At 35.1% G+C, this 25866-nt stretch overlaps 1 protein-coding gene across 9 annotated transcripts in view; it reads left to right on the forward strand.

Annotated features, from left to right (window-relative positions):
* MBD5 (methyl-CpG binding domain protein 5) overlaps positions 1 to 25866 on the forward strand; it is a 369565-nt gene that overhangs the window by 326258 nt on the left and 17441 nt on the right. For 6 of the 9 annotated variants that reach the window (XR_005651314.1, XR_005651315.1, XM_039855716.1 and 3 more), the window contains 3 exons: positions 11927 to 12952; positions 14532 to 14740; positions 17735 to 18943. Coding sequence is in view for 6 of the 9 variants with exons in the window: in XM_039855716.1 (XP_039711650.1) it covers positions 11927 to 12952; positions 14532 to 14740; positions 17735 to 18943 (2444 nt within the window). In the remaining 3 variants the exon portion in view is untranslated. Of the gene's footprint in view, positions 1 to 11926; positions 12953 to 14531; positions 14741 to 17734; positions 18944 to 19044; positions 19138 to 25866 lie in introns of all 9 variants that reach the window. The other 3 variants (XM_039855722.1, XM_039855721.1, XR_005651316.1) reach the window with 2 other exon arrangements.

Here is a 25866-nt window from a genome sequence, read left to right on the forward strand (position 1 = left end):
TTGGTCATGTAACCATTGGACTCTAAACTACGAAAGAAGCCATAGAAGGCAGGGTTCCTAGTTCATGAGACATGTACTTGGTCTATGCCAGTATAAAAGCCGTTTCCCCCAGCTTTTGTTTGTATTCAGGAAATGGAGCTCATCTTGAAAAGCCCAAAAAAGGCAAAAATAAATGAATTTTCTGTTCTTGCTGCTGACCAGAAATAGGCGAATGGACAGGGAAAGGTAACTAGAAGTTGTGTGAAGTAGAAAGCTGTCTTCTAATGTGTTTTCTTTTCCTAGGTTGCTATCCCTTATTATAATTTGTTTGAAAAAATTCCAAAATGGATATTGGCTAATCCCTTTTTTAAAAGGGTAATAATTTAAGTTTTCTAATAAAAAAAAGAGGCTTGAAAACCTGATTTCCAGAATTTTTGATCTTGAAATTGTTTTACAGTTTTCTTGTAGAACTAAACTATTATTTTTAATGTTGACATTAAGGTTTTGAACTCAAATTTATTGTATCTCTTCACTATTAATGAATGAGACAAATTTATTTAAAAGTAGACACATTAGAAAAAACTGTATTTCGTGCAATAGAATCCTCAAATTGTTATTTTTTAAAAAGCTGTAAAGAAGCACTAAAGAGATAAATGCATTGAGACATCAGAAAATTTGACCATGAAAACATTAGAAAGAATATCTAAAACCCAACACTAATGATTTGGGAGATTTGTGAGAAATGACAGGGAGGAAATAAAAGATGATTGTGGAGACAATATTATTCAAATATGAAAACAGTGGGCTTTAGAAACCAGATTGTTACTGGAAATGAGAAAACTGCTGAGGCTCTTAATAATAAGCTATTGTACAGATATGTATAGACTGTATTATACCACCATGCTAGAAAAGCATTATAACCTACATGTCTTTGTTGCTGTTAGTAAAATCAAGTGTTTTCCTTCCTGGTGTTACTACTTATACCTGCCACCCTCCACAACTTGTGTTATGTGTTATGTTTTGATGTTAGTATTTAAAGAAGAACTCTTTATTCACTGACCTCTTGTGTTAAAAAGAATATAAGGTGGAGAAGATAATTGAAATCATCAGTGCCTTCTTGATATTTTTTAGTCTAAGGAATTTCATGAAAATATTTTTTATGTGTTTAACAGGATACATATTCCAAATGGGCTTCCAACTTTTCAGTAGACTCATATTTCTTTTTAGATAATTTAGATAAGTTTACACAAATGAACATTTAATCTTATGATTTAGCAGATTAAAGTTACATAAAATTAGTCACTATTTAAAAATTTACCATATTTATTAAGTACACCTTCAATCATTTAGATGAGACAGTATTAGTCTCATTGTATTATATCTTTACGTTTGGTACCCCTTACCTCAACTTACTTTATTTCAGGTGTTAGTTCATATTGCAAAGTGTATGTATTTTATTAATGATGTATTTAAATTGATCTATAATGGAAAAGACCAACATTTATTTATATTCTTGTTTATTGTCAAGTTTAGACTTATTTTATATAGTCTTGAACATGTATTTTCTTGTTCCATGCATCTCTGTAAAACATTGGATCTGGATTGCCAGGTTTGGGAGTGTCAAAACACACAGGTTGAAAATTTATTAATACGAGAAAAGTGTTAGCATATAAATAGCTAAAAGGGACAAGAATAAATGTCTAGTAATGATATGGATGTGACCGTCAAGTGTAAGCTAACAGAAAGTATATGCTTGATAAAAACCTAGGTCAATGAGAATTTTTAAAATAGTAAACTTAATAAAACTAAATGCTAATTAATATACATAGCTCTGATGTGTAGCTGGTTATGAAAATGGGTAGATTTGTAATTAATATAACTTTTAATGAGCTGAATATTGAAGAGGTCTCCAACGCCGTTTTCCTTTTTGGTATGTAGTGAACTGTGTCACTGAACATTCTGTCATTGTAATTACTTAACCTAAATATTTACTTACACTGACATTTATTCATCCATCAAATAAGCACCAAGGCTGGGCATTCAGAGTCAGGCAGCAGAAATGGTCACAGCTATCCTTGTAAGTTTTGCTAAGTATTCCTAGCATACCAGTAAGAAATTAGAAGAAAAGCACATTTTATTCTTCCAATATTGCTTGTGGCTATTATTGAGTACCTATTAATGTGCCAGGTGATTTACCTATATTATTTCTAATTTATGCAGTTTTTCCGAGTGTAAGGTATTCTTATCCCCATTGCAAGATGAGTAAACTGAGCTTTAGAGAACTTAAATAACTGTCCAAGATCATTCCTAACTAAATTAGGATTTGAACTTAGGTTCATCTGATTCTAAAATCCATTTTCTTCCCAGCTGCATAAGTTCTTCATTGGAAACATTGTATGGTCAAAAATATTCTTCACTTTTAACATCTTTTAAAATATCAACGGGTAATGAATTGAAGCACATTGATGCATGTTAGAAGCCACATTTGTAAACTTTTGATGCACTTTAAACAAGTCAGTTATTTTGGCCTTCGCTCTTTGGACTCTGATATTATAGTGTACAAAGATTAGAATGTTTGTGTCAATGCAGATGAAATGTCCAAAATATCAAGAGAACTACCCCTCATTTGTGAATCACATTTGGTGACCTTTATTTTGATGAATTGATATCACCTCACTTACTCAGATAAGAATGGGTTTTTAGTGGGTGACGCTGTCAGTAGACTTGAAAGAAGCTGCTATGTGGATGATACTCTTGCCGTTCCAAGCATGATAGCACGGTGAAGGTGACAGAGACTCACTGGTAACATGGGCCACTCTGCTCTGTGGTAACAGAGCCTGGACAGAACTCAAGAGACCTGCTCAATCCAGTGCCTTTTTTTCACTTTCTGAAGCAGCAGCTCAAAATGTTACATTAAGACATCAATCAAGATGAATCACTTGCTCTGAAAACACTTCATCAATTGGTAATTTATTTTCAAAAACTTCTTTTAAATCAAGTTTTTCTATCATAAACAACCCCAAATATTAATTTTTTAGGCCTATAAATGAATTCCATGAGATATACTCAAGTATGGGAATTGGAGGCAAAGATAGTTTTTAAAAAAAACAGGTAAAAGATATGAAATGCTTAGGAAACATTTCTAAAACTTAAGACTATTAAGGCTTTATCAATTCTATTTGGAGTTTTGAAATTACCTTTCTACTAAAGGTCTCTAAACACTTATATTTTAAAGTTTACAAGTTTCTATTAGCTTTTCGGATATCAAATTACAAGTAAAGTTTAATATTTCTACATAACAGAAACTGACCAGTAGAGTACTTGGTGACATTCCTCAAGTTGTAAAGCAAAGCACTGGTAGATCAGACAACCAATCCAAAATTCCTGATCTCAATCCAAACACTCAAACTGCTGAAATCCATCAGTAGTATACTGTGAAAGCAACTTTGACTTTACAAGGAGACACAAGTTTCAACATTTAAGTAGTTCTACCACATGTCCTGTGGTGTTTTGCTTTGGAGAGGAATCCAAAATCAAATGCCTTTGACTGGCAAATTTCATCAGGCCCATGCCTCTTCAGGCCTCTGACTGCTGCCTGTCTGCTGCCCATAGACAAAAACACACATTCCAGTAATCCGGGCCTCTGCAGAGTACCTAGCACTGTCACTGTCCACATCACAACCCGTTGTTCCCATGGCCCTATGGTTTTTCAAAGGAACAAAGAGATTTAACTATTCTGCTAACTTAACCGAATCTTACCTTCCTCCAATATAAAGTCATTAAATATAACTTTTTCACTTTAAATGCTTTTTATATCCTATATTTTCCTAATAATAACATTTAATCAATTCTTCAAAGCACATGAAAATATTTTCTGAAGGGGCAGACTATGAGTTTGTATCAGAAGAGAAAATAATTCAAACATTTATTTGCCTTAACTTTTAAAAATATACATTGACTAACAAGCGTATAAATCTACAAATAAATATATGTTCATGGATATTTAAATATATTTTTTTAACTGGAAAAAAAAGTGTTTTATTTCAGCACAAAATATATTTGCTTGAAACTCAGAACAGCCATTAATATGGTAGGTATAAGAAAACAAAATAGAGACCACAAAAGAACACTTCGGGTAAAGGGCTGCAAAGTAATGAGCTTGGTTTTTTGTTCTATGTATTTATTCTCAGAACATGCCAGAAAGAAAAGAGAGGGAAATTGTCATTTCCCTACATTTGAGGTTACAGGTTCAAAAAAGATTATGGGATAAAAATGCTCAAGGCTGGATTGTACTATATAAGTTAGCCCTCTCAGGATATGGAAAGTTCGTGTAGACATAATCTTCTAATCTTATATAGACTAATGTAGAGTGAAGCAAGGCAGGGGCTTTTTTAAGGTTGTGACTGAATTAATAGTTGCTATTGAAAGTGTTTCCACCCAAATTTATAAATGCCCAGATTTTATCCCTCATCCGATGCACAAGGCCTCTAGGTTAAAAGTTGCCCTCTGCTCTTATTTTTAACCAAATACCAAAACTATATTAAATTCCTGATTGTGTGATGAAAATCTATGTCTGTACTTCTGGTTAAATTTTTGCAAATTGAGCCATTTCTTCTTTGCTGTCCGTTACTTTTATAACAGAGAATGTCTTGCTGTTTAAGAAGGTTTCTGAATATCAGGGTTACACCATTTGTTTTGCTTACACATTCCAGGTTTAATGTTGCCTTGTGTACAAAAAAAAAAAAGTTAAAATATGTTTGACTGTAGACATTGAGTCTGTGTAATCAAAGGTGATAACAGAAATCAGAGTGGTGTGATATGTTTGCTGATTCAATAATCTATTTTATACCTTTCAAGAATAAAATTGTCCCAGTGTGCAAATTGGGAGAATTTTATTCCCTTGCAATATACACTAAGCTCACTTAAAAGCCATTAGAAATCCTTCAACTCTCTAGAAGATGCCTAAGCTACTATTTACTAACATCAAGTGGTCTGAAAACAGTAAAGCAGCTTCTGAAAGTATCCAAATTCTAGGCAGTAATGTTAACTCTGCAAAAATTCGACTCATTAAAAGTAACACTTAAAAATATTTCTATGGTGTCATCAAAATAGATTTCACTTTCACATGCATGTAGTACTAAATTAATCAAATCTTAAAATTCTTACCTTCTAGGAACTTAATCCAACATTAATGCCAACCAAGCAAAGAGTAGAGTAAAAAATATTTTCTAAGAATTATACTTCCTGCAAATTCAAAGTAACAACACCGTTTTACAGATTAAAAATGGAAGTACACAGAATTCTGAAGGAGTTGCCAAGATACTGCTAGGGTAGGAGCTAGTCCAGGGAAGTTTGGAATACCTTTCTGAGACTCGTGGGTACAGGTCTGAGGGGGAGTATTTGTCACAGAAACCCTAGAGCCGGGCTCCTGTGCTGCACAACTGCACAGAGACACCTCCCACACCACAGTCTGATAAAAACGCTTCCTGGAGCACAGCTCCCTAGACCATCCCCCATAAAGTTGAGCAACTGAAAGCCCTGATCCTAAAGCAATGTTTTTCAAACTAATTTTTACTTCTTCCCACAGTAAAAATTAACTTTCATTACAAGCCACTAGAGATATATTTTTAATGTTTAACAAATAAAAATTTCCTGGAAAAATACCTATTACATGTGATAAACACCGATATTTTCCATCCCATTCTATCTAATTCTATCTTGTATTTCTTTTATGACAAGTCATGACTCACTGAAATGATTCCATCACCCACTAACAGAACATGATCCAGCACTCATGTAGATAAGTTAACAGAAGCAGTTTCCACAAAATAATACCCTAGCTATGCACTGTACTATTTTTCCTTTTCTATTTCATTTATCTAAATATACTGGTTGGGGCATACTAAATTGATTTTGTAACTCTACATAGGTCTAAACATGAATAGTCATGAGGTAATTAACTCAGCAAATATTTATTGAGCACCTAGTATATACTAAGCATCATTTTAGCACTGCAGATAAAATAGTATGCAATGAGAAGATACAAAGTCAATTATATTAATAATCTAGATTAGCATATTCAGACCACAGAAATCCTACCAAGCCAGAGACTGCCATGGATTCCTTTCTCCTCTCCTCCTGAGTGCTTTGGTTTTGAATCCCTCTCCTTTCCTTGTAGAGAACAAACGGCGGCTGCAACAGTTCTATCTTATGATTGTTCGACCTATGATTTTTCAACTTTACAATGGTGCAAAAGTGACATGTATTCAGTAGAAACTATACTTTGAATTTTGAATTTTGATTTTTTTTCCCAGGCTAATGATATACAATATGGTACTCTCTAGAAGCTGGGCAACAAGCCACAGCTACCAATCAGCCACACAATCACGAGTAAACACTGATACTCTACAGTGTACTGTGTTGCCAGTGTTTTTTGCATACTGTAGTCAATAAATTACGTGAGATAGTCAACACATTATTATAAGCTTTGCGTTAGATGATTTTGCCCAACTGTAGGCTAATGTAAGTGTTCTGAGCACATGTAAGGTAGGCTAAGCTAAGCTATGATGTTCAGTGGGTTAGGTGTATTAAATTTATTTTTGATTTACAATATTCTGAACGATGTGTTTATTGGGATACAACCCCATTGTAAGTCAAGGAGCATCTGTAGTCCCTAAAGCTTTCTGCCTACTTCCTGTAAAGGGGATCTAGGAGTTACAGCAGGTTCTGAAGCACAAGGATAGAGATCGATATAATTTTGTAAATACTTATTACTATGCCATTACTGAGGCTTGGAGAAATAATGTCTTGGAAGATCTAGATTTCTCTTAAAAGTTATTTTTCAATTTATTTTTAATCAATCCTTTAAATGTAGAGGAGAAAATTTTATTATTTCCATTGGATTGAAAAGTGAATTATATTTCTTAGACTCACTAGGGCATGATATTTTTCTCTTGTCTCCAGAAGCATTTATTATTTTTATTAAGGATTGCCATTGACTCTGTTTGCAATTAAAGTATACTTGTCAAAGCAAATGATAAAGGTCAAATGGCGAAGAAATTCCTTCTATATGACTCTTTTCTTAGGTTGTTGAACTTTATGGATAAATCAGTATTTCGGCATATCAATGTAGAAAATGTTTTCTAGCATAAAGTAGTATTCATTCAAAATTGGAAATATAGATTAAACTGATGTAATAACATTTTAAAAACACCTTATTGGTCCATTTGTTGTGATCTCTATGCCCTCTTGTACACATACAAAGACACGTACAACAATATTATTAATAGTTAAGATCCATCCATAGAAGAGTTTAGCATAATATGAATTATTTTTCCAAAGAATATTGGCAATAAAGAAGAGCAATCTAAATAGGTAGATATTACCTTTGTTTTGAAAAACAATTTTTTTTAACGAGGCAGAGAAAACTTCTCAAGAATGAAAATTAGTAATCGTAGGAAAATAACCATAAAAATTGTTTTTTAATTTACTGATGCTGTTTCTGTGTACATGTACACTCACACAAATCATAAATTATATGTGTGTGCAAAGAGTACTGTTCGTATCTGAAAATCTACCCCACTCGGCAGATCTACCACTGGTTTCTTCTCTCAGTCTCTGGGGGTCTAGGCATGTGATCTCGCACCAGGAAAGTTTATTTGGGTGGCTTTCCAGTCTCCTGTTCTACCTCTTTAAAAGCAACAGAGAATGAAAAAAGAAATTATGGCAGTTCTTGGTGCTGCTGGCTGCTAAGAAATAATTACTTTTTCCAATTAAAGGACTTCTCCAACTTACTTTTTCCAGGCTCCCCAGCTGCCTTTTGGTTAACTGCTGAATAGTTAGTGAATAGTTTGCTTTTGCAAAAACTCTAACTGTACCTTTCATTAGATTAAGCACTAAAAAAAAGAGAAGGAAGGGAGGGAGAGAGTGGAGAAAGGAGGGATGGAAGAAGGAAGGAAGGAAAGAAGGAAAAAGGCAGGAAAGAAAATATTTTCCCCCACATGGCTCAACAGACCAGAAGGTTTTTATGCAGAACTATGAAGTGAGTTCACCAGAGTGCCTATTCAAGATTAAGTGCTTCAGAAATGAGCAATCTCCATTTTCTCTCCAACTATAAAAATTCAGGGTCCTCTGAATGACCCCAAGCATTGAAGAGTGACTAAGAACTCAGAGTACTTTGTGATGGACCTCTTTCTCCATAAGATGATTTTTAACTCCCCGGAACACCTGGGAGCCTTCTAAAGTAACTTGCCATCTCCTTCCAGCCAGCTCCTTTCCAACATCCCTTATCTCCTGGCATTGGACCAGTAGACTGGAGAGTTGGTTTTTACTTTCTCCACAAATGGGTAGTATTCTCTCCCTTTATTCACATACACCCATGCCACACACACAGCATCAAACGCAAATGACCTGATTTCTAGAAATAGAGTGCAAGTTTTATGATCTTAATAGATTCATTCAACCAAGACACATTTTTTGAATGCCAACCATGTGTTAGAGACTGTGTTAGGTCTTGAAAATACAGAGGGAAATAAGAAGTGGTCCTTGCCTTTAATGGTTTAGAAAGATGATTTGGATTTTTTCACTGCTTGTCTAAGGCAACACATTTAACCATTTGGTGGGGGGTGGGCAGAGTGTGTAGGGAAGCAGCATATGCTATTTTCAGTCATATATATTTGTTTCGAGGATACATACGACTCTATTACCCTCCATGTACTTTATTACCTCTTTGTCTTTTGAAAAACTACTTTGCTTTTACTTAGAAGCTCTTTGTATCTCCTTTTCCACTTTCAAATCCCAAACTGAATGTTACCACTCAGTTTTCCCTGACACCTTCAGTTTTACCATTATCCCGTTATATACCTATTATAGCTCTTAACATAGTGATTGCATTATAGTTACACTACCTATATGAAGAGCTTTAAAATTTCCTGGTTCATAATAAACTCTCAATAACTGTATATGTAAGAGAAGAAAAAGAGAGACAGGGGGATTTGTGTGTTCATTACTTTGCCAAAACTCAGTTCCTACAGGAAAGGGCAGGGTGTTGAGTGGTTTTTGTTTGATTTCATTTATGTTTTTGTTTTTGTATAACCATTTCTATCCTTTTGTTCAGCGGAGTATACCTACTTGTTGAATTGTTTTGTTGAAAATTTAAGAAAATAAAAAACAGACCTTGATCCATATGTTACGTTGAAGAAGCTTGTGGTATTCACCACCTTTTTGTATGTAATGCAAAAATACACCCAGAGTAACTATATTTTCTTTATTGTCATTCCGCAAGAATATTTAGATGAAACACTTTTAGAATAATGTCCCCAAATGGGTACTTTTTTGAATCCTAAATAGGGATGTTTCTCTTAAAAACAAAGATTAAAAAATAATTATAACCTTTAAGGAAATCTTTATTCAAAGCCTTGCAATATATGTGCTAAAGTACTTTGAAAATGTACTCTGACTATGGTTAGAGGAATGGTGATCTGTACATTTAAATATGTCATTATTATTTTGCAGCTAGAGGAAAAGGCCACAGGTAGTGATTACTGGTAAATAAGATTTTTATTAGCTTGTTTAAAAAGATGGTTTTCAAAGGCAGATAAAGCACAGTACCTGTTCGCAGAAATAGCAAAATTTAAGAGGCAATGAAATGTTTAAAGTGTTGATTGTTTTATTACAAATCTGAATATTTAAGGAATTGTATACCATACGACTACTTCAGCATTTGATATTTTCTTACCCCATTCTTTGTGAACATAGTCATTGTTTCATGATAATATTTTATATTTATATATTTTTAAACAGAGGGTGTTTTTAATCTAATTCTCTAAATGAAACAGAGCTTTGAAAATAAAAGCAGACATGACAACTGGAAAAATTGCAAAGTTGTGCTATAGAGATGATATACTGATTTATACTTACTACTGTTACCACATTATCACTACTAACTACAACTACTAATGTCAATAATAATGATGGCAATGATAACTCCTTTTATTTGTACACTTTTACACATTACAAGCCTTTCCCTTACCTATTTTTGATTCTCGTAACAGTCATGCCAATGAAATTTTCCTAAGGAAAAATTCAAAAGTAGGAAAGTATATGCAGGAAAATGTTCATCCTTGTGTTATATAACAATAATGAGAAAACCAAAATATAAATGCCAAACTTTATTGGAAGAGTTCAATCATACTGTCAATCTATATGCTACATGGTTATATATTAATACAAAGTCTGTATAGTTAAAAAATTGTGTTATTCTGTTAGGAAAAAACAAGAACAATATAAAATTATGTTTCTCTGTTATAACTATTATAACTATGGAAACATTTCTGTGTATTTGGACAAGGACTTAATGGTAACATGGTCGAATATAAAACTTCTTATGATGGCATAGTACAGCAGTAAAATGTCTGAATTATTTTAGATTTTCAATAACATATCATTTATTATGCCATATACATGTTTAATTTTTTGATATAAAATTAAATTCATATGCTTATACTAATATTTGCCAAATTCATGTATTGCATAAAACAATGCATCTCTTTAGGGGAAGACATTTATGAAAAAATGATTGTGGGTTCCTTTTCAACAGAATGTGATTCTTACCCTTCCTACCCCATCCTTTGTGTGTCTGGATCACCAAGGTGATTTCAAAGAATACTACCGTGCAGGCTATGTGTACCCCAAGAGATGAGTTTTCAACTGTTCTGGGTTAAGGCCCAAGCATTGCTTTTTTCTTTTCTTTTCTTTTCTTTTTTTCATTTTTTTTTTTTTTACGTTTTCTAGGTAATTCTATTGTGCAGCTTGGATTGAGAACAACTAAAGCAATTATAACAAACAACTGAAATTTTATATTTTCAAATATTAAATTCCTTGAATTTTTATCTCTTGCATAATAAGACTTTCAAGATTAAGAATGCTATTTGGTTAAAGACTGGTCTGATTTAAGGACTCATGAGTACAGAGTACTTTTATGCTATCAGAGTGGCAAACATTAAAAAATAAAGATAAAATGTTGATTAGAATGAGCACTGCCATACATGGTTTATAGAAATGTTAATTGAATGTATACTGGTCAACTTCACTGGAGGGCAATTTGACAATATATATCCAAAGCTTTAAAAATATGGAAACTATTTTGTCCCTGGAATGCCACTTACAAAAATATATCCTTAGAAAGTGATTGAGAATATTTACAAAGATGAGTTAATATTTTCATATTGTTGCTTACAATGTAAAAAATTGTAAACAATCAAAATTAAATTTTGCTATATTTATACATGATACTGGTAAAATGGTTCTGTAGTTAACGTAGAAAGATATGCACAATATATTGATAAATGAAAAAGGTTATAAAACATGGTTCCGTTTTTGTTAAAATACATAGCGGTGTGAGTGTATGTGTGTATCTGCATATATGTATATACATACAGGTGGGAAAAGCCCAGAAAATTATACATTAAAATATTAAAAGTTATAAATATTTTTTATTTTGTTTTATACTCTCTTGTATATTCTACTTTTTTCCCAGTAAAAGCAAATACTAGTATTACATATAAAGATCAATAACTTTTTTTAATGCTAAAATATATTTTGAAAAATGAAGTCTCGTTACTTTTATCTAACCCAAATGATTGAACTGCAACACAGGTTCCCCCATCTTCACTTTGTCCAGCCATGAAAAACAAGCTATTTGATAGATGCAGCTATTTCTTAATATGCTAAACTTCTCCAATATATTTATTTTCAAAGTTAGGAAGTATAAAGTTTAACTTGTTTCATTAACAGATGTTATATCTCTGTTTACAATTAATCTGATTAAAATCAGTAAAGGTGGCAAATAACAAATTAATTGAAATGTATCTCAATGTATTTTTAAGGGGCTGCCTTCCTCAACACTTATAATTAATCAGTGTTTTGTTTTTTTTTGTTTTCATTTTAGGCGGTTCAGGACCATCATCCTCCATTGCCATAGCTGGCACTAACCACCCTGCTATCACAAAGACAACATCTGTTCTTCAAGATGGAGTCATAGTCACCACCGCAGCTGGAAACCCACTGCAGAGTCAGCTGCCCATTGGGAGTGATTTTCCTTTTGTTGGCCAGGAGCACGCACTTCATTTTCCATCCAACAGCACTTCAAACAACCATCTTCCACACCCCTTGAACCCCAGCCTCCTCAGTTCTCTACCTATCTCTTTGCCAGTGAATCAACAGCATCTCCTAAACCAGAATCTATTAAATATCCTCCAGCCTTCAGCAGGAGAAGGCAAGTCTGAGATCAACCTCCACCCTTTAGGTTTTCTCAACCCGAATGTAAACGCTGCTTTAGCTTTTCTCTCCGGTGACATGGATGGGCAGGTATTGCAGCCTGTTCACTTTCAGCTCTTAGCAGCTCTGCTTCAGAACCAAGCCCAAGCAGCTGCCATGCTTCCCCTGCCATCTTTCAATCTGACCATCTCAGATCTTTTGCAACAGCAAAATACCCCTTTACCCTCATTAACACAGATGACAGCCCCACCAGACCATTTGCCAAGCAATCAGTCAGAGAACAGCCGAGCTGAGACCCTTTTAACCAGCCCCCTGGGGAACCCTTTACCAAGCTTTGCAGGCAGTGACACTACTTTTAACCCCCTGTTCCTCCCAGCTGTCACTGGGGCCTCAGGATTAATGGCCTTGAATCCCCAGCTGTTGGGAGGTGTCCTGAACTCGACATCGGCCAACACCGCTAATCATCCAGAGGTTTCCATAGCAACTTCCTCCCAGGCAACCACTACCACAACCACTACATCATCAGCAGTGGCAGCACTGACTGTCTCAACACTTGGTGGGACAGCAGTGGTGTCAATGGCAGAAACATTGCTGAATATATCTAATAATGCTGGGAATACACCTGGTCCAGCTAAACTCAACAGTAACTCTGTGGTGCCACAGCTACTTAACCCTCTACTGGGGACAGGTCTGCTTGGTAAGTTAAATTTTTTCACAAATTTTTACAAAAGAAACGTTTTTCTAATTCTATTTTCTCCTTTTTAAAAACTCCATTTTGTCACACTATTTTTAAAAATGTTTTTATTATGTCACAGCTTGCTTAAGGAACTAAATATAATTAACACCCACACACAACCATAGTTATACAAACATGAAAATGATTTTTTTCTTTTCCCCTGTTCTAGCAATACTAAATATCATTTTAATCTGCTTTCTCTTCTAATTCTGATGCCACCTAACCCTAACCTACCCATCATTCTCTTAAGCCAAGTAGAGTCTTATTTTTCAAATAATAAAGCACAGGTACATTTTAAAAATAAGTTTTATTTGAATTTTAGTTGGTGTGGCATCACAGGGTTAGTATGAGCAGCTGCACTGTGGATGGAAACAGTTTGAGGAAGTGTTTTTCCACATGATCTCTAAACAGAACTAAATGCTTATGTGGCAAAATAAGAAACAAGGCGTAAAAACAAAGTTAAAGTTTGCCCAAGTTCAAGGAAATAGACATCCCCAATAGCTGCTGCTAGATTTCCTCAGACAGTATTAGTCTTTAAAACTTTGTGACTTAAAAACAAAATCCTTTATGTAGTTATCCTCTCACAAAAAAAAAAAAATTTAGAAAATAGCGTCAACTATATTCAGTTAATTGATGCAGATAACTATAATGCAGAGTACAGAGGTGGTATCTATAAAGTCTGGAAACGGGAAATACACATGATGTTGTCAAGGGAATGTTCAATGTACATAAAAAATATATACATTTCCAGAATTTATAGGTATCTTTATAATAAATTAATTAATTCCATCCAGCATTGAAGTTAATGTCATTCAATAATCTAAAAAGCATAATAAATTTACATACTTCAAGTTATAGGACAATTTCTATGACATCATCCTCAAAATAACTTCAGTGTAATTTCTAAACAAGTTTATTTGGAATTTTAAATATAAATTTAGTTATTAACTAATCTTATCTGATTATACAATATGATTATTTTTAATGATTCTGACAATTATTTCTTTTGTATTTTAATTTTAGGTGGCCAGCCTTTTACTTAAAAACAAAATAATTATTTCCAGACCAAATCCAATTTTATTTGGTGGTAATCATTGATGATTGTGGCTTAAAAACTAAATTTTTTAAGTAAGACCTGATCATATTAATCATCTGGTCTAATACTTATGATTGCTAAAACATTTCAGGGCTGATTTCTACTTTTAATTCTAGGTGCTCTAATTAAAAATAGTTTCAAGGAATTTTTTAGCACTAAAGCTCAGTATGTAAGGACTGGCTAACGGATAAAGCAAAGACTAGTCTCTCCATGATATAAAAACAAAAAACTAACTATAAAAAACTAACATGATATAAAAACAAAATATTAAATAACAAAACTGCTCTCTCCTTACCAATTAGTAAGATTTTGAGGAGAAAAAGAGAAAAGAATTACCATGTAAGTGTAGTTCTTAGTTTTTGTTTCAGGAATCCTCAGACAAAGATAGGCATGGGGTCTCCAAAGAATCACATTGACTTACATTTTATGTTTTTCAAACTATAGGTGACATGTCCTCAATAAACAATACTTTGAATAACCATCAACTGACTCATCTACAGTCGCTGTTAAACAACAATCAGATGTTTCCTCCAAATCAGCAGCAGCAGCAGCTTCTTCAGGGGTACCAGAGTCTCCAGGCATTTCAAGGACAGCCCACAATTCCTTGCCCAGCTAACAATAATCCCATGGCTTGTCTGTTTCAGAACTTTCAGGTACTCTTCTTCCCTGAGATACCGTAGTAGAAAACAATGTCTAGATTTGTTTAAACACTTAATTTGGGGGAAGAAACAAAAGAAGGAAGTTAGGTTCCCTTCCACCTCTACTTACTGTTATTTCTCAATAGTGAATATTGTTTAAAATTCCATCTTTTGTTTGAAGGTTATTTTGTTTTATTTGAAGCATCTCAGCAGTCTTTTTGGAGCTATTCATAGAAACTGATCATGGTACCCTCTTAAACCCTTTAGTGGGCTTACTCCCATTGTTCTCGAGATGTGCCTATTCTGCCTGCCTCACTCTTCAGCCCCAGGTCTCACTAGTCTCTCCCTGGCTTCAGCCACATGGTCTTCCTTTAGTTATACAAATTGAATAAATTCCTGATAGATTAAGGAGCTAAATGGAAAGTAAACACTAAATAAATATAAGAAAAAAATGTAGAAGTTTTTTAATATTTTTTATAATCCTGAAGTAGAGAAGCTTCTTTCAGCAAGACACAAAACCAAGAAGTCAAAAAAAAAAAAAAAGTAGCAGAGTTGAATATATAAACTTTAAAATCTGTATGATTAAAGGTATTCTAAACAAAGTTAAAGACAAGAGACAAACTGGCAGAAAATACTTGCATAATAATAGCAAATAATTGAAATCCTTAATATAGAAAGAGTTCTTAAGAAAGCAAAGAAAAAAACAATTGATTAGAAAAATGAGCAATAGATATGAACAAGCAATTCACAGAAAATGGAAGGTAAATTACTAATAAATATATGAAAAGAATAATCAGAGTTATATAAATTACAACACTGTGAGACTGATGATACCTTGCTGACGGTGGTGTGGGGAAATGGATTCTTTCAGATATATTATTAGTCTGATTGTGTGCTGATGCAGTCCTTTTGAAGAGTAATTTGGTAGTGTATCTAGAAATTTAACTTCTATGTATCTATCTTAAAGAAATCTTCAAATGTGAATAAAAGGGCACAATTCAGAATGTTTGTTACAACATGATTTGTGGTGTCAAAAATTAGAAACCACTTAAGCATCCATCAGTAAGGAAATAGTTAAATATGTTATGATGTATCCATCTATCTCCTGGTTTAAAAGATTAGCTAGATTTAAATAATCTGATATGGAAAGATCCACAAGATTGTGAGACTCCCATAGTATTTTAGAATAAAACTAAAATATAATACCATTTATGTAAAAGATAAAAAGAAAGGAAGAAGAAAGGAATGAAGGAAAGAAGAGAAACTAAATATACACCGACACACTTTAATATATTAAAAATGTGTCTGCAAGAATGTACTCCAGCACTGAATACTTCTGAGAAAGGAAATGGTATTGGCGTGGGTTGAGAAAGTATAGGTTTAGGTGGAGAGTAATAATGAAGAAAACTTATTTTTTTTGACAATGAGAAAATATTCATATATGTCTATGTAATAAGATAATATAAAGGATAAGAGGAAGTGCTCAACCATGTCACTGAGAAACTGAGAAAACCAGTAGATAACGCCTGAAGAGAAGCCATTAGATTTAGCGATGACAGCATCACCAATGGCTTGGTAGAATGCAGTTTGGGTGGAGTGGCGGGAACATAAACCACGGTGCATTGGATGAAAGGATGAAAAAGGTTAGCAATTAAAAAGTGTGGGTTATTCTTTCAAAAACTTAACTATGAAGAACATAAGAGAAATAGGGTAGTACCCCAAGGCAAATGTAGGTCGAATGCAAACTTTTAAAGGTTTGGAAAGCCATACACATAGTCATATGCTAAAGGAAAGAGATCCAAAAAAGTGGAAGAGTTGAACATGAAGAGAAGGGAAACAGATAAGGCAAGATCCAGAGCATAGATGGAGGAGTTACTCTGAGAGAGCAGAAGTAGCGGAAGGGCTATCTCTTATACCGGGAGGCAGTACAAGACTTGGGACACATATGGTTGCAGAGAAGTGTGTGTGTCACCAGGAAGCAGGGAGGAGCAGAGTATAAGAATTATGAGAATTCTTAACCTATGAACTCCACTTTCTGTGTTAAATAAGGTCATCTACTAAGAATAGTGCAGGAGATGGGATAGCCGCTAGCTTAAGGAAGTGGATGAAGATGTAGACGAGGGGAAGATGGAAAGAGGCTGGTTAATGTGCTGATGGATCCCTGTTCTGATTTATTAGTGAAGGGTTTGAATACAGGAAAGAAGTAATCATTGGGGGGAAAATCGTTGGAGCAGCGAGTCTTAGATGGGGTTGGTGAAAATAGAATATCCTTGGGGACTTTTTGAAACTGCATTCTTCTTTCCTGTCCTGAGCGTTGATGTTCTTCCCTCGTGGGCATTCCCTCCCTTCACCTTTTCCCAACTGAGAATCGTGTCTATAGAGAGCCATTGTCACTGCTGACAGCATGGGGGTGTCCCTCAGCTGGTGGCCTGGTAGGGTTGAAGAGTAGGTGTTACTGCCCTATCTGAAGACTTTAAAAATTGTGTGACATATCAGAAATATCTCGTTGTTAAAAAAGGAGTATATGTTTGTTTTATTTTATCTTATATTTCACAATGTTCAGTAGAAATATAAATGAATTAGAAATCATTTTCGAATCTGGTTCACTTTATAATTTGATCAGTGTTGGTAACTGACTTGTTTCTCTCTTTGAATCGCAAGTTACAAAACCCGTAATGGCACTAAATACGTGGAGTCATCACCTGAAAAAATTTGGTGTCCATATACCTCAACTTTAATTTTTCTAAGGAATATTTAGTAATGATGGATTTAAAAAAAAAAATCTGTTGAATAATTTCAACCAAAGAAACAGTACCCAAATATAATCAAGACATGGGCTTTTCTATACAGTGACTTTTTATTTCATTTTTGAGTGTCGTTCTTTCTTTCTATTTCCTTCCTTGTCATATTTGTTTATCTCTTAGTAAATCTTAAAGTTGTGGTCTTTCTCTTTGAGGTCTTTAAACATTTTTTTTCTCTCTTTCACTGCTTCATATCTATTCCTTTAAGGTGAGAATGCAGGAAGATGCAGCTCTCCTAAACAAAAGAATAAGCACTCAGCCGGGACTCACAGCACTTCCCGAGAATCCGAACACTACACTTCCACCCTTTCAAGATACATCTTGTGAGTTGCAACCGAGGATTGACCCAGCTCTTGGTCAGCAGGTGAAGGATGGCCTCATTGTGGGTGGCCAAAGCGATGCTTCCGTAGATGCCATTTACAAAGCAGTTGTTGATGCAGCCAGCAAAGGAATGCAGGTTGTCATCACCACCGCAGTCAACAGTACAACTCAGATCAGCCCTATTCCAGCTCTGAGTGCCATGAGTGCCTTCACTGCTTCCATTGGTGACCCATTAAGTCTCCCCAGTGCTGTCAGTGCGGTCATTCATGGACGAAACATGGGCAGTGTCGATCACGATGGTAGGCTGAGGAATGCAAGAGGGGCTCGGTTCCCCAGGAGTCTGGACCATGGGAAAAACTCAAACGAAGGAGATGGGTTTGAATATTTCAAGTCAGCAAGTTGCCACGCAACTAAAAAACAGTGGGATGGGGAGCAAAGCCCTGGAGGGGAGCGAAACAGGTGGAAGTGTGAGGAATTTTTAGATCATCCAGGCCACATCCACAGTAGTCCTTGTCACGAAAGGTCCAACAATGTCTCTACACTGCCATTTCTGCCTGGGGAACAGCACCCAATACTGTTACCACCAAGAAACTGTCAAGGAGACAAAGTTCTGGAGGAAAATTTCAGGTATAATAACTACAAAAGAACTATGATGAGTTTTAAGGAGAGGCTAGAGGACACTGTAGAAAGATGCGCACACATTAACGGGAACAGACCCCGACAGAGCCGTGGCTTTGGAGAGCTGTTGAGCACCACGAAACAAGACCTCGTCCTAGAGGAGCAGTCTCCAGGCTCCTCAAATAGTTTTGAAAGTTCTCTGGTCAAAGACTACATCCATTACAATGGAGACTTTAATGCCAAAAGCATTAACGGGTGTGTGCCTAGCCCTTCAGACGCTAAAAGCATCAGTAGCGAAGATGACCTAAGGAATCCAGAGTCCCCCTCTTCAAATGAGTTGATACGTTATAGGCCAAGGACGTTCAACGTTGGCGACTTGGTCTGGGGCCAAATCAAAGGACTGACTTCCTGGCCTGGAAAATTAGTAAGAGAAGACGACGTTCACAATTCATGTCAACAAAGCCCCGAGGAAGGGAAGGTATACCAATCTTTATCCATTGTCAAATACTAACCTTTGTTCAGATATCAATTATTATTTTTTTGTTATCATCACTTTGGATTCTTTGGATTTGAAATTAGGATTCTTCATGACTCATTGAGGTCTCACAAACTTCTGGAGCATAACGTGAAGAGGGGATGGTTATAGCCACCAAAATGTCATGTCGTCAAGGGGTGAGTTGTGAAGCATTTGTAGATTCCACTAGGGCTCAGGGTAGCTCTAACCCAGGTTTTCAGAATTTTGTTAACTCTGCCTTCCTTCCCTGAATTTGCCTAATTCTTCATTCCAAACACAGAGGATGAAGGCAAGTGACAATGACTGGGAAAAAAATCTGGTGGCCAGGAGTCTGGCAGAGGTAGGGGTCCTTCCAGGCGGCAGGTAGTGCTGGGGAACGGCATCTCCTCCGTGTGCTTTCGTGTGACCCTTAGATCTGGGAGGAGGGTAAAATCGGGGTGCAGTTGCAACCGTTTCTGGAAACAGCAGGTAAAGTTTGAAATCAGAACGGTGTCTCCTTTTGGAAAAAGTTCTGGGCCTTTCTAACATATGGAAATGTTTAACCCCATAGTCTGGTTCTACTTAACACAATCTGATCATATAAGTTAAATGAAAACTTCTCCATGAAACTACCATTCAATTTGGAAGAAATTAGTGGGGGTCTCCTAGGCTTTTTCCCTCCTCATAGTTGATAGAATTGACTCACTAGGCAAGAAATATGCAGAATGTTTAAAGTAGATAGAAAATTTTATATCTGACCAGGAGGAGATAATAATGCATATTCTCCACATATAGTGAAGAAACATAATTTTTCATCTCCTTAGGAAATAAAAATTACTCTTACAAGTATATATTATTCTCTTAAAGAGTATATTGTGTAAAGCTATTTCAATTCCGCTCAAACCTCCACTGGCACTTAGGTTTAATGGCAGGAAACCAAAAGCATTTTTGCCAGTACAATAAAAGGATTGTCTTTCTCCAAATGACCAGGAGGCCCTTAAACCCGTTGCTTATAATGCCTAATATATACTTGTCAGGATACACTCTGGGCATAATGTTTCCACGTTTGATAAGAAAATGAATTCCATACTCCTATTCAGAAAACATTTTATTCTCTAATCTTGCTGAGACCAGACAAACATTCTTTAAGTTGATAAACCTAAATATTTTTGACAGTTTATTGAAAAAATAATTAGAAACAGCAAAATTGAGCTTTATGATAAAAATGGAACTGTTTCAAATACAAGATGTAGACATTGAACTGTTTTTACAGTCTCTGTGCAAATCAAACCAAGTCTTTTTTTATGTGCCATTTTACAAAAGCTTAACTAAAGAAAAGATTATGGCCTCCCTTTCCTGGAAACCTCCTTCCTGTCCTAAATGCCTTGTCTAAATATCTTTTTATGTCCTCAGGAGAATAAAGGCATGTACTTTTAACACATTTCACATTAAACAGTGGTCCTAATTTTCTGGTTAGTCTGCATTAGCAAACTCCTAAGACTGAATTCCTCACTGATGTTTGGGGAGATGTACATTATACACACAAAAAAGTTATTATCTAAGATTCCAAGAAACATTTATTTTGCTTCATTTAAATAAGTAAGTACAAAATAATATTTCAAAAATCCAGATTTTTATTCTTTAATGTAAGCAACAGATAAATTGTTTCTGTAAATTCAAATATCTCCCCTCCCATTGGCTGATATTGTAATTTTGCATCTCAAAACCTTGATATCAAATTCTTGATATCAAGATACACTACATACATTTAGAGGTGAAAAACTGAAAACATATGTAATAAAATATTAATAACACATGAAATATTTATCTATCATTAAAAAGCAAGGTATAACGGGCTTTAAAGCTCCAGGGCACTTAACATTTTTAAAAACCTCTGTTCTTTTCAGGACCTACCTCACTTCTGCACATAAAAAAAAATACTACTTCACAAAGGCTCTTTTTGCTCCTGTAGTTCACAAAACAAAGGAACGGCTTCCTCATACCTTATTTAATGATACCCAACTAGCCAAACAGTGTTCCCAACTTATAACACCAGAAAAGGCAAACTTTCAAACACAGGTCTGTCTGACTTCAAGCCACATGGCCTTTACTTGACGTTTTGGTGATCCTGGTTCATCAAGAAAAGATTAAACTACGTTTAATATCTGTGTAAGATCAGATCTATTTGGAAAGATTTCCAGGAAAATATTTTTGAAATTTGTACTCTTATTCAAGTGAACCAATTATGATGTGAATTTTATTTATATAAAACCCTCAGTCCTCAGCAATGTTGGATAAGGCTTTGTATATTAATAACCAGCCTTCTGCTTTTAAAAAGGTAAGCAGTGCGTTAGGTTTCTGTTTATAAACTGTGGCAATGCCTGACATGTTAATAGAGTCAAGAGAGAAAGACAGAGGCTGACTCCATAAACAATTTGTTTATTATAGTAGAATCTTATCAATTCCACCTTGCTAATGTGGGGCCATTTCCCTCAGTGTTTATCTCTGTAGTATCTCAGAGGAAAAGGTTTGCTAAATAATTTTCTTACATGTTATCCTTTAACACCATCTTAGCCTCTCAGTTTTTCATACTATTTTTATGTCTACCGAAGTAAGTTAATCCAAGATCCTGTCAGATCTACCAGATAAAATCTATGTTAACTCAAGTTTGAGAATAGATTTATTATTTCATGTCCCCTAACCCCCTATATCGCTCTAACCTATTATTTATTTTCTGTCTTAGTCTTTGTTCTCGGCAAGCCACTTCGAATTGTTTTTGGAAGCAGCAAAGTAAAAAAAATAAATAATTTAGTTGACAGGCTTGCAGGTTACTAATTCAGAGCAAACCAGGTACCTCTCGCATTTTCTGGTTGTATGAGTCATCCCTGGACTGAGAGGTCAGCGCTGTGATCTGAGCGCCAATTATCTGCCAGGGGCTGAGATCCCCATGCTGTCCCCAAGCTGTTGCTTTAGCCAACTATTTCTCATGATAGCAAATGACTTGATCAGTTTATGAGTATAGAAAGGCACTTTCAGTCTTTGGTGGGGTATTAAATGTAGCTGAATTACTAAGAACACATTAGAAATGTCCTGCAGTTTCTGAGATTACTTCCCAGAGTTATAATTTCTAAGCATCAAATACTGGACGAATACAGTCTACAGGGAACTGGAGAGAAAGCAGGGTGTGGCAGAAAGTCAGGGGCTTCGTGCATTCTCACGAGAGCTTAATTCCAGCTCTACCAGTTACCAAAATGGTCCTGAGTAGGTATATTAATCTCGCAGAGCTGTAATCGCCTCACCTCTCTAGTGGGAATATTAATTCCTACTCAGAATGATGCTGTAAGAATTAAATGAGATACCATAAATAGATTATCCAGCACACAAAAGAGGCTTCATAAAAATTAGCCTCCTCATCCCTGTTTTCTACGTTAAACACCTGATTAAATTGTATCCCACCATAACATAAAATCTATGTTAACTTTATGGTAATTTATGGCAATTTGATCTTAGTTATTGTTTACCTATGTATTACCCACAAATAGGGGTTTACCAATCAGGTTGAGGATGAAAGAATTATCAGGAATATTTCTAATGAATGAAATAGTTTATAACTTTTTTATAAAACAGCACTTCGTACAAATTGGCATATCTGATTATAAATTAACTGTTCGTTTCAAGCAAGAGTTCTACTTGGAAGCTTTTCAAAGTGCTTAGTTTATTGAGTGAATTTCAAAGTCCCTCTCTCCCCAATGGTTCTAAAAAATATAAACTCAGACTTTCTTCTTCTACATTCATACTCCTCCCCTCTCTCAACAGTATTAATTAGTAGAGATTTTAAAAGTCTGGAAAGTTGGGCTAAATAGTCCCTATAAAATACTGTCCCAATACTGAAGGTACATGACAGCGCTGAAGGATATTATGTGCCTTGTATTATACTGTTCAGGAAGTGATCTCCTTACTAACACATTTTTCCTTTGGTTATCAGTTTGTAATGAAGTACGTTCTGCAAGATATTTATACTTCTTCTATATAAACTGTGAAAGTTTCTCTCTAAACCTGGAACCCTTTTTAGTTCAAAGTTCAGTGGCCAAGAATAAGACCTCAGTGCTTTGTTCTAGTACATAGTCACGGCTGGAGAGATGCACTGCCAGATCCTGGCACAGTACTAGGGAATTCTTGGAAAGGAAGACGGCTTCCACTGGCACTAAACCTATATGCTATAATGTGCAAACAGTTAAGCCAATATGGGGGAAAACAGTTATCTTTATGTACTTATTTCAATAATTATTTAAAAATAAGAAAAATGTTCTTGTTTTCTAAAATATATTTTGTAATTATCATCTGCCATCTCTAATCGTACGTTAACTAGCCTAAAAGGGTTCACTCTCAAGTAATAGTTAAAAAATGAAATTCTTATTTTTTTCTAAATAGATTAATTTTACTCGTTTTGAACATTGTCCCTTTGGTCTTCACATTTTATTGCTCTTACGTTCTGTGTGTATTCTGACTCCAGCCAAATTTAGGAAAGGGTTCTTTTTCTAGCTTGGCACCAAAATGTTTCTTTTCAATGAAACATTTGTAGTTGTTTGACAGGTAGAGACATCTCCTGATTACCCAGAAAAGTTCTTTATTTCAGTATAACACCACCTAATTCTATGAAGATGTGTTTTTTAAAAGCAGCGAGTAGGGTGCTTGCTTCTTCTCTAGACTTACCCTTTGGCTTTTTTTTTCCCCACACGGTTATATTTGGCAGGTAAAGATAAAAGTAGTTCTCTAGATAGTCATTCAAAATAGACGAAACTCACCATTATTAAAACTCATAACCAAATTGATTTGGGGACAGCACACTTTATGTCAATTTAGCATCACATGCACACATTTTGACAGTGGAGCAAAACCAGAGACAACTTGCCGTCATAGTCAGTGGACGTATAACTTAAATTAAGCCTGGGGACTGCATTTGAGGGGGGGCGGTGCCCTCCTGTGATTTTTAAACATTTTACTTTCAAGAACATTTTTTTTTTCCGTGCTTGATTATCAGTGTTAGCTGTTTGTTTGGTTTGGTGCTAAAATTCTCTGTTAGAAGTGTTCTTTGGGTATTCCGTTAGCCTCGTATATTTTCTTAACTTGTTTTGGAAATAAATCCTTTCCTCTGTACCCACTCAATACCCACAATATTTGGTCTACCTTTCTGGCGGCGGAGCGGCAGGGGCAATCAATGCTCTGCAGCCACAGAATCTTCTTGATAAGGAGCAAAATAGTTTTTGAAAAGTAATAGATAAGATCCAAGCTAATGAAGTTAGTGCCTGATCAAAATGTGAGAAATAATAAAAATGAAGAACTAGATAAGATAAAAAATGTGCATGTTAGGGAAAAAACTAAACTGAGTAAAAAGCTTAGGTAAGACTATAAGCCATCATCCAGTGACTTGTGGATTATCGTGGACATTTTTTTTCCTTAGCAAGATTAAAAAGAGAAAGGAGGCCTCTTTCCATTCAGATAGCTGAGACTCGACACAGAATTCTTGAGCTTGTCAATGCAGTTTTTGTATAGACAGCAGCAAATGCAGTCTCAGGTCTGAGACAAATGCATGCTTCTGTCCATGAGCTTATAAACAATGTTTATTTAGAAAAACAAGTTTATCCAAAACATTTAATTCTGTTTATGTGTTGTGGACTGATATGAAATTTGTTGTCACATTTAGAATAGATTTACTGTAGTTCTGTAGTATAGTTTCCCAATACTTAAAAACACTGCTATCCAAAGCAAAGAGAACAGGAAGCACACACACATGCAAATACCTCAGGCAGTGTCACTGACTAAAACTGTAATAATGTGGATTATTGGTTAGTTCACTGGAAAAAGCTGGGATTTGCTTTAGTGATGTTTCCATGAGTACTGTTGCACCGTTGTTGGAAGATCAGATTCACTTTTTCTATCACAGATCAGTTGACATTTTATCCCAAATTATTTATCACTAATTTCCATTCTTTCAAAAATAATGACATATTGCACTTAAGTTAGAAAGACTTTTTCAGCTTGAAGAGTTTTAAAAAATGTTTACTATTTAATGGATGTTTGATAAATGCACCTAAGAAATGCTTCATATTCTCTTAATTCTTCAGAGCTGTATTTCCCGGACTTCAGCTAAAGTTGAATGTTACCTGTACTACACTTAGTTAAAATTTTTCTTTAAATTTCTTTACTCACTTTTTATTCATTCAACAAATATTTTTTTGAACACATATTATGTACTAGGCACTATTCAAGCCACTTTTTAAATACCTTCATCGTCTGTTTCGAAGGCTTACTATATGTGAAATCATAGGTTAAACTTTTTTTTTAAATTTTTCTAATATAAATTTATATGAACACATAACTATTAAGAATGTTAAAGGTCTGTTCATATTCCACCTGAAATAATGCCATATACCACCAGTGGCACTTTGGGAAAGACTGCTTTGGTGTTTATAAAGCACCTTCATGTTCACTGTCTTTTTAGATTCGATCGCCCATATAAAGATGTGCACAATTATCCCCATTTTACAGATGAGAGAACTGAAGCTCAGAGAAGTAGCATTCCTAAGGACACAAATCACAGGCAACTAAGCCCGGCCCCAGCCCTGGTCTCCTAACTCTAACCTTTAGTACTATTTGCATGATATAATTTCCCCAACACAGGAGCTGATGACATTGTAAAAGTGGGATGGAGAAGTGAAGAAGAAACAGGGAGCTGGAGGTCAGCTGCCTTATCTCTGTTATGAAATCTGTGCTGTGGCTTGTGCTCTATCCTTTGACCTTTCTGTGACAGCTTTGCCTCAGCACTATGTAGCAGCAAAGCAATCACCAAGAAATTTAATCTTCTTGTCAGGATTAAAACCTGAGGGGAATTTTAACATCATCTCTAG

The sequence above is a fragment of the Pteropus medius genome, unplaced genomic scaffold (genome assembly GCF_902729225.1).
Source record: "Pteropus medius unplaced genomic scaffold, Ma_sr-lr_union100, whole genome shotgun sequence".
NCBI lineage: Eukaryota > Metazoa > Chordata > Mammalia > Chiroptera > Pteropodidae > Pteropus > Pteropus medius.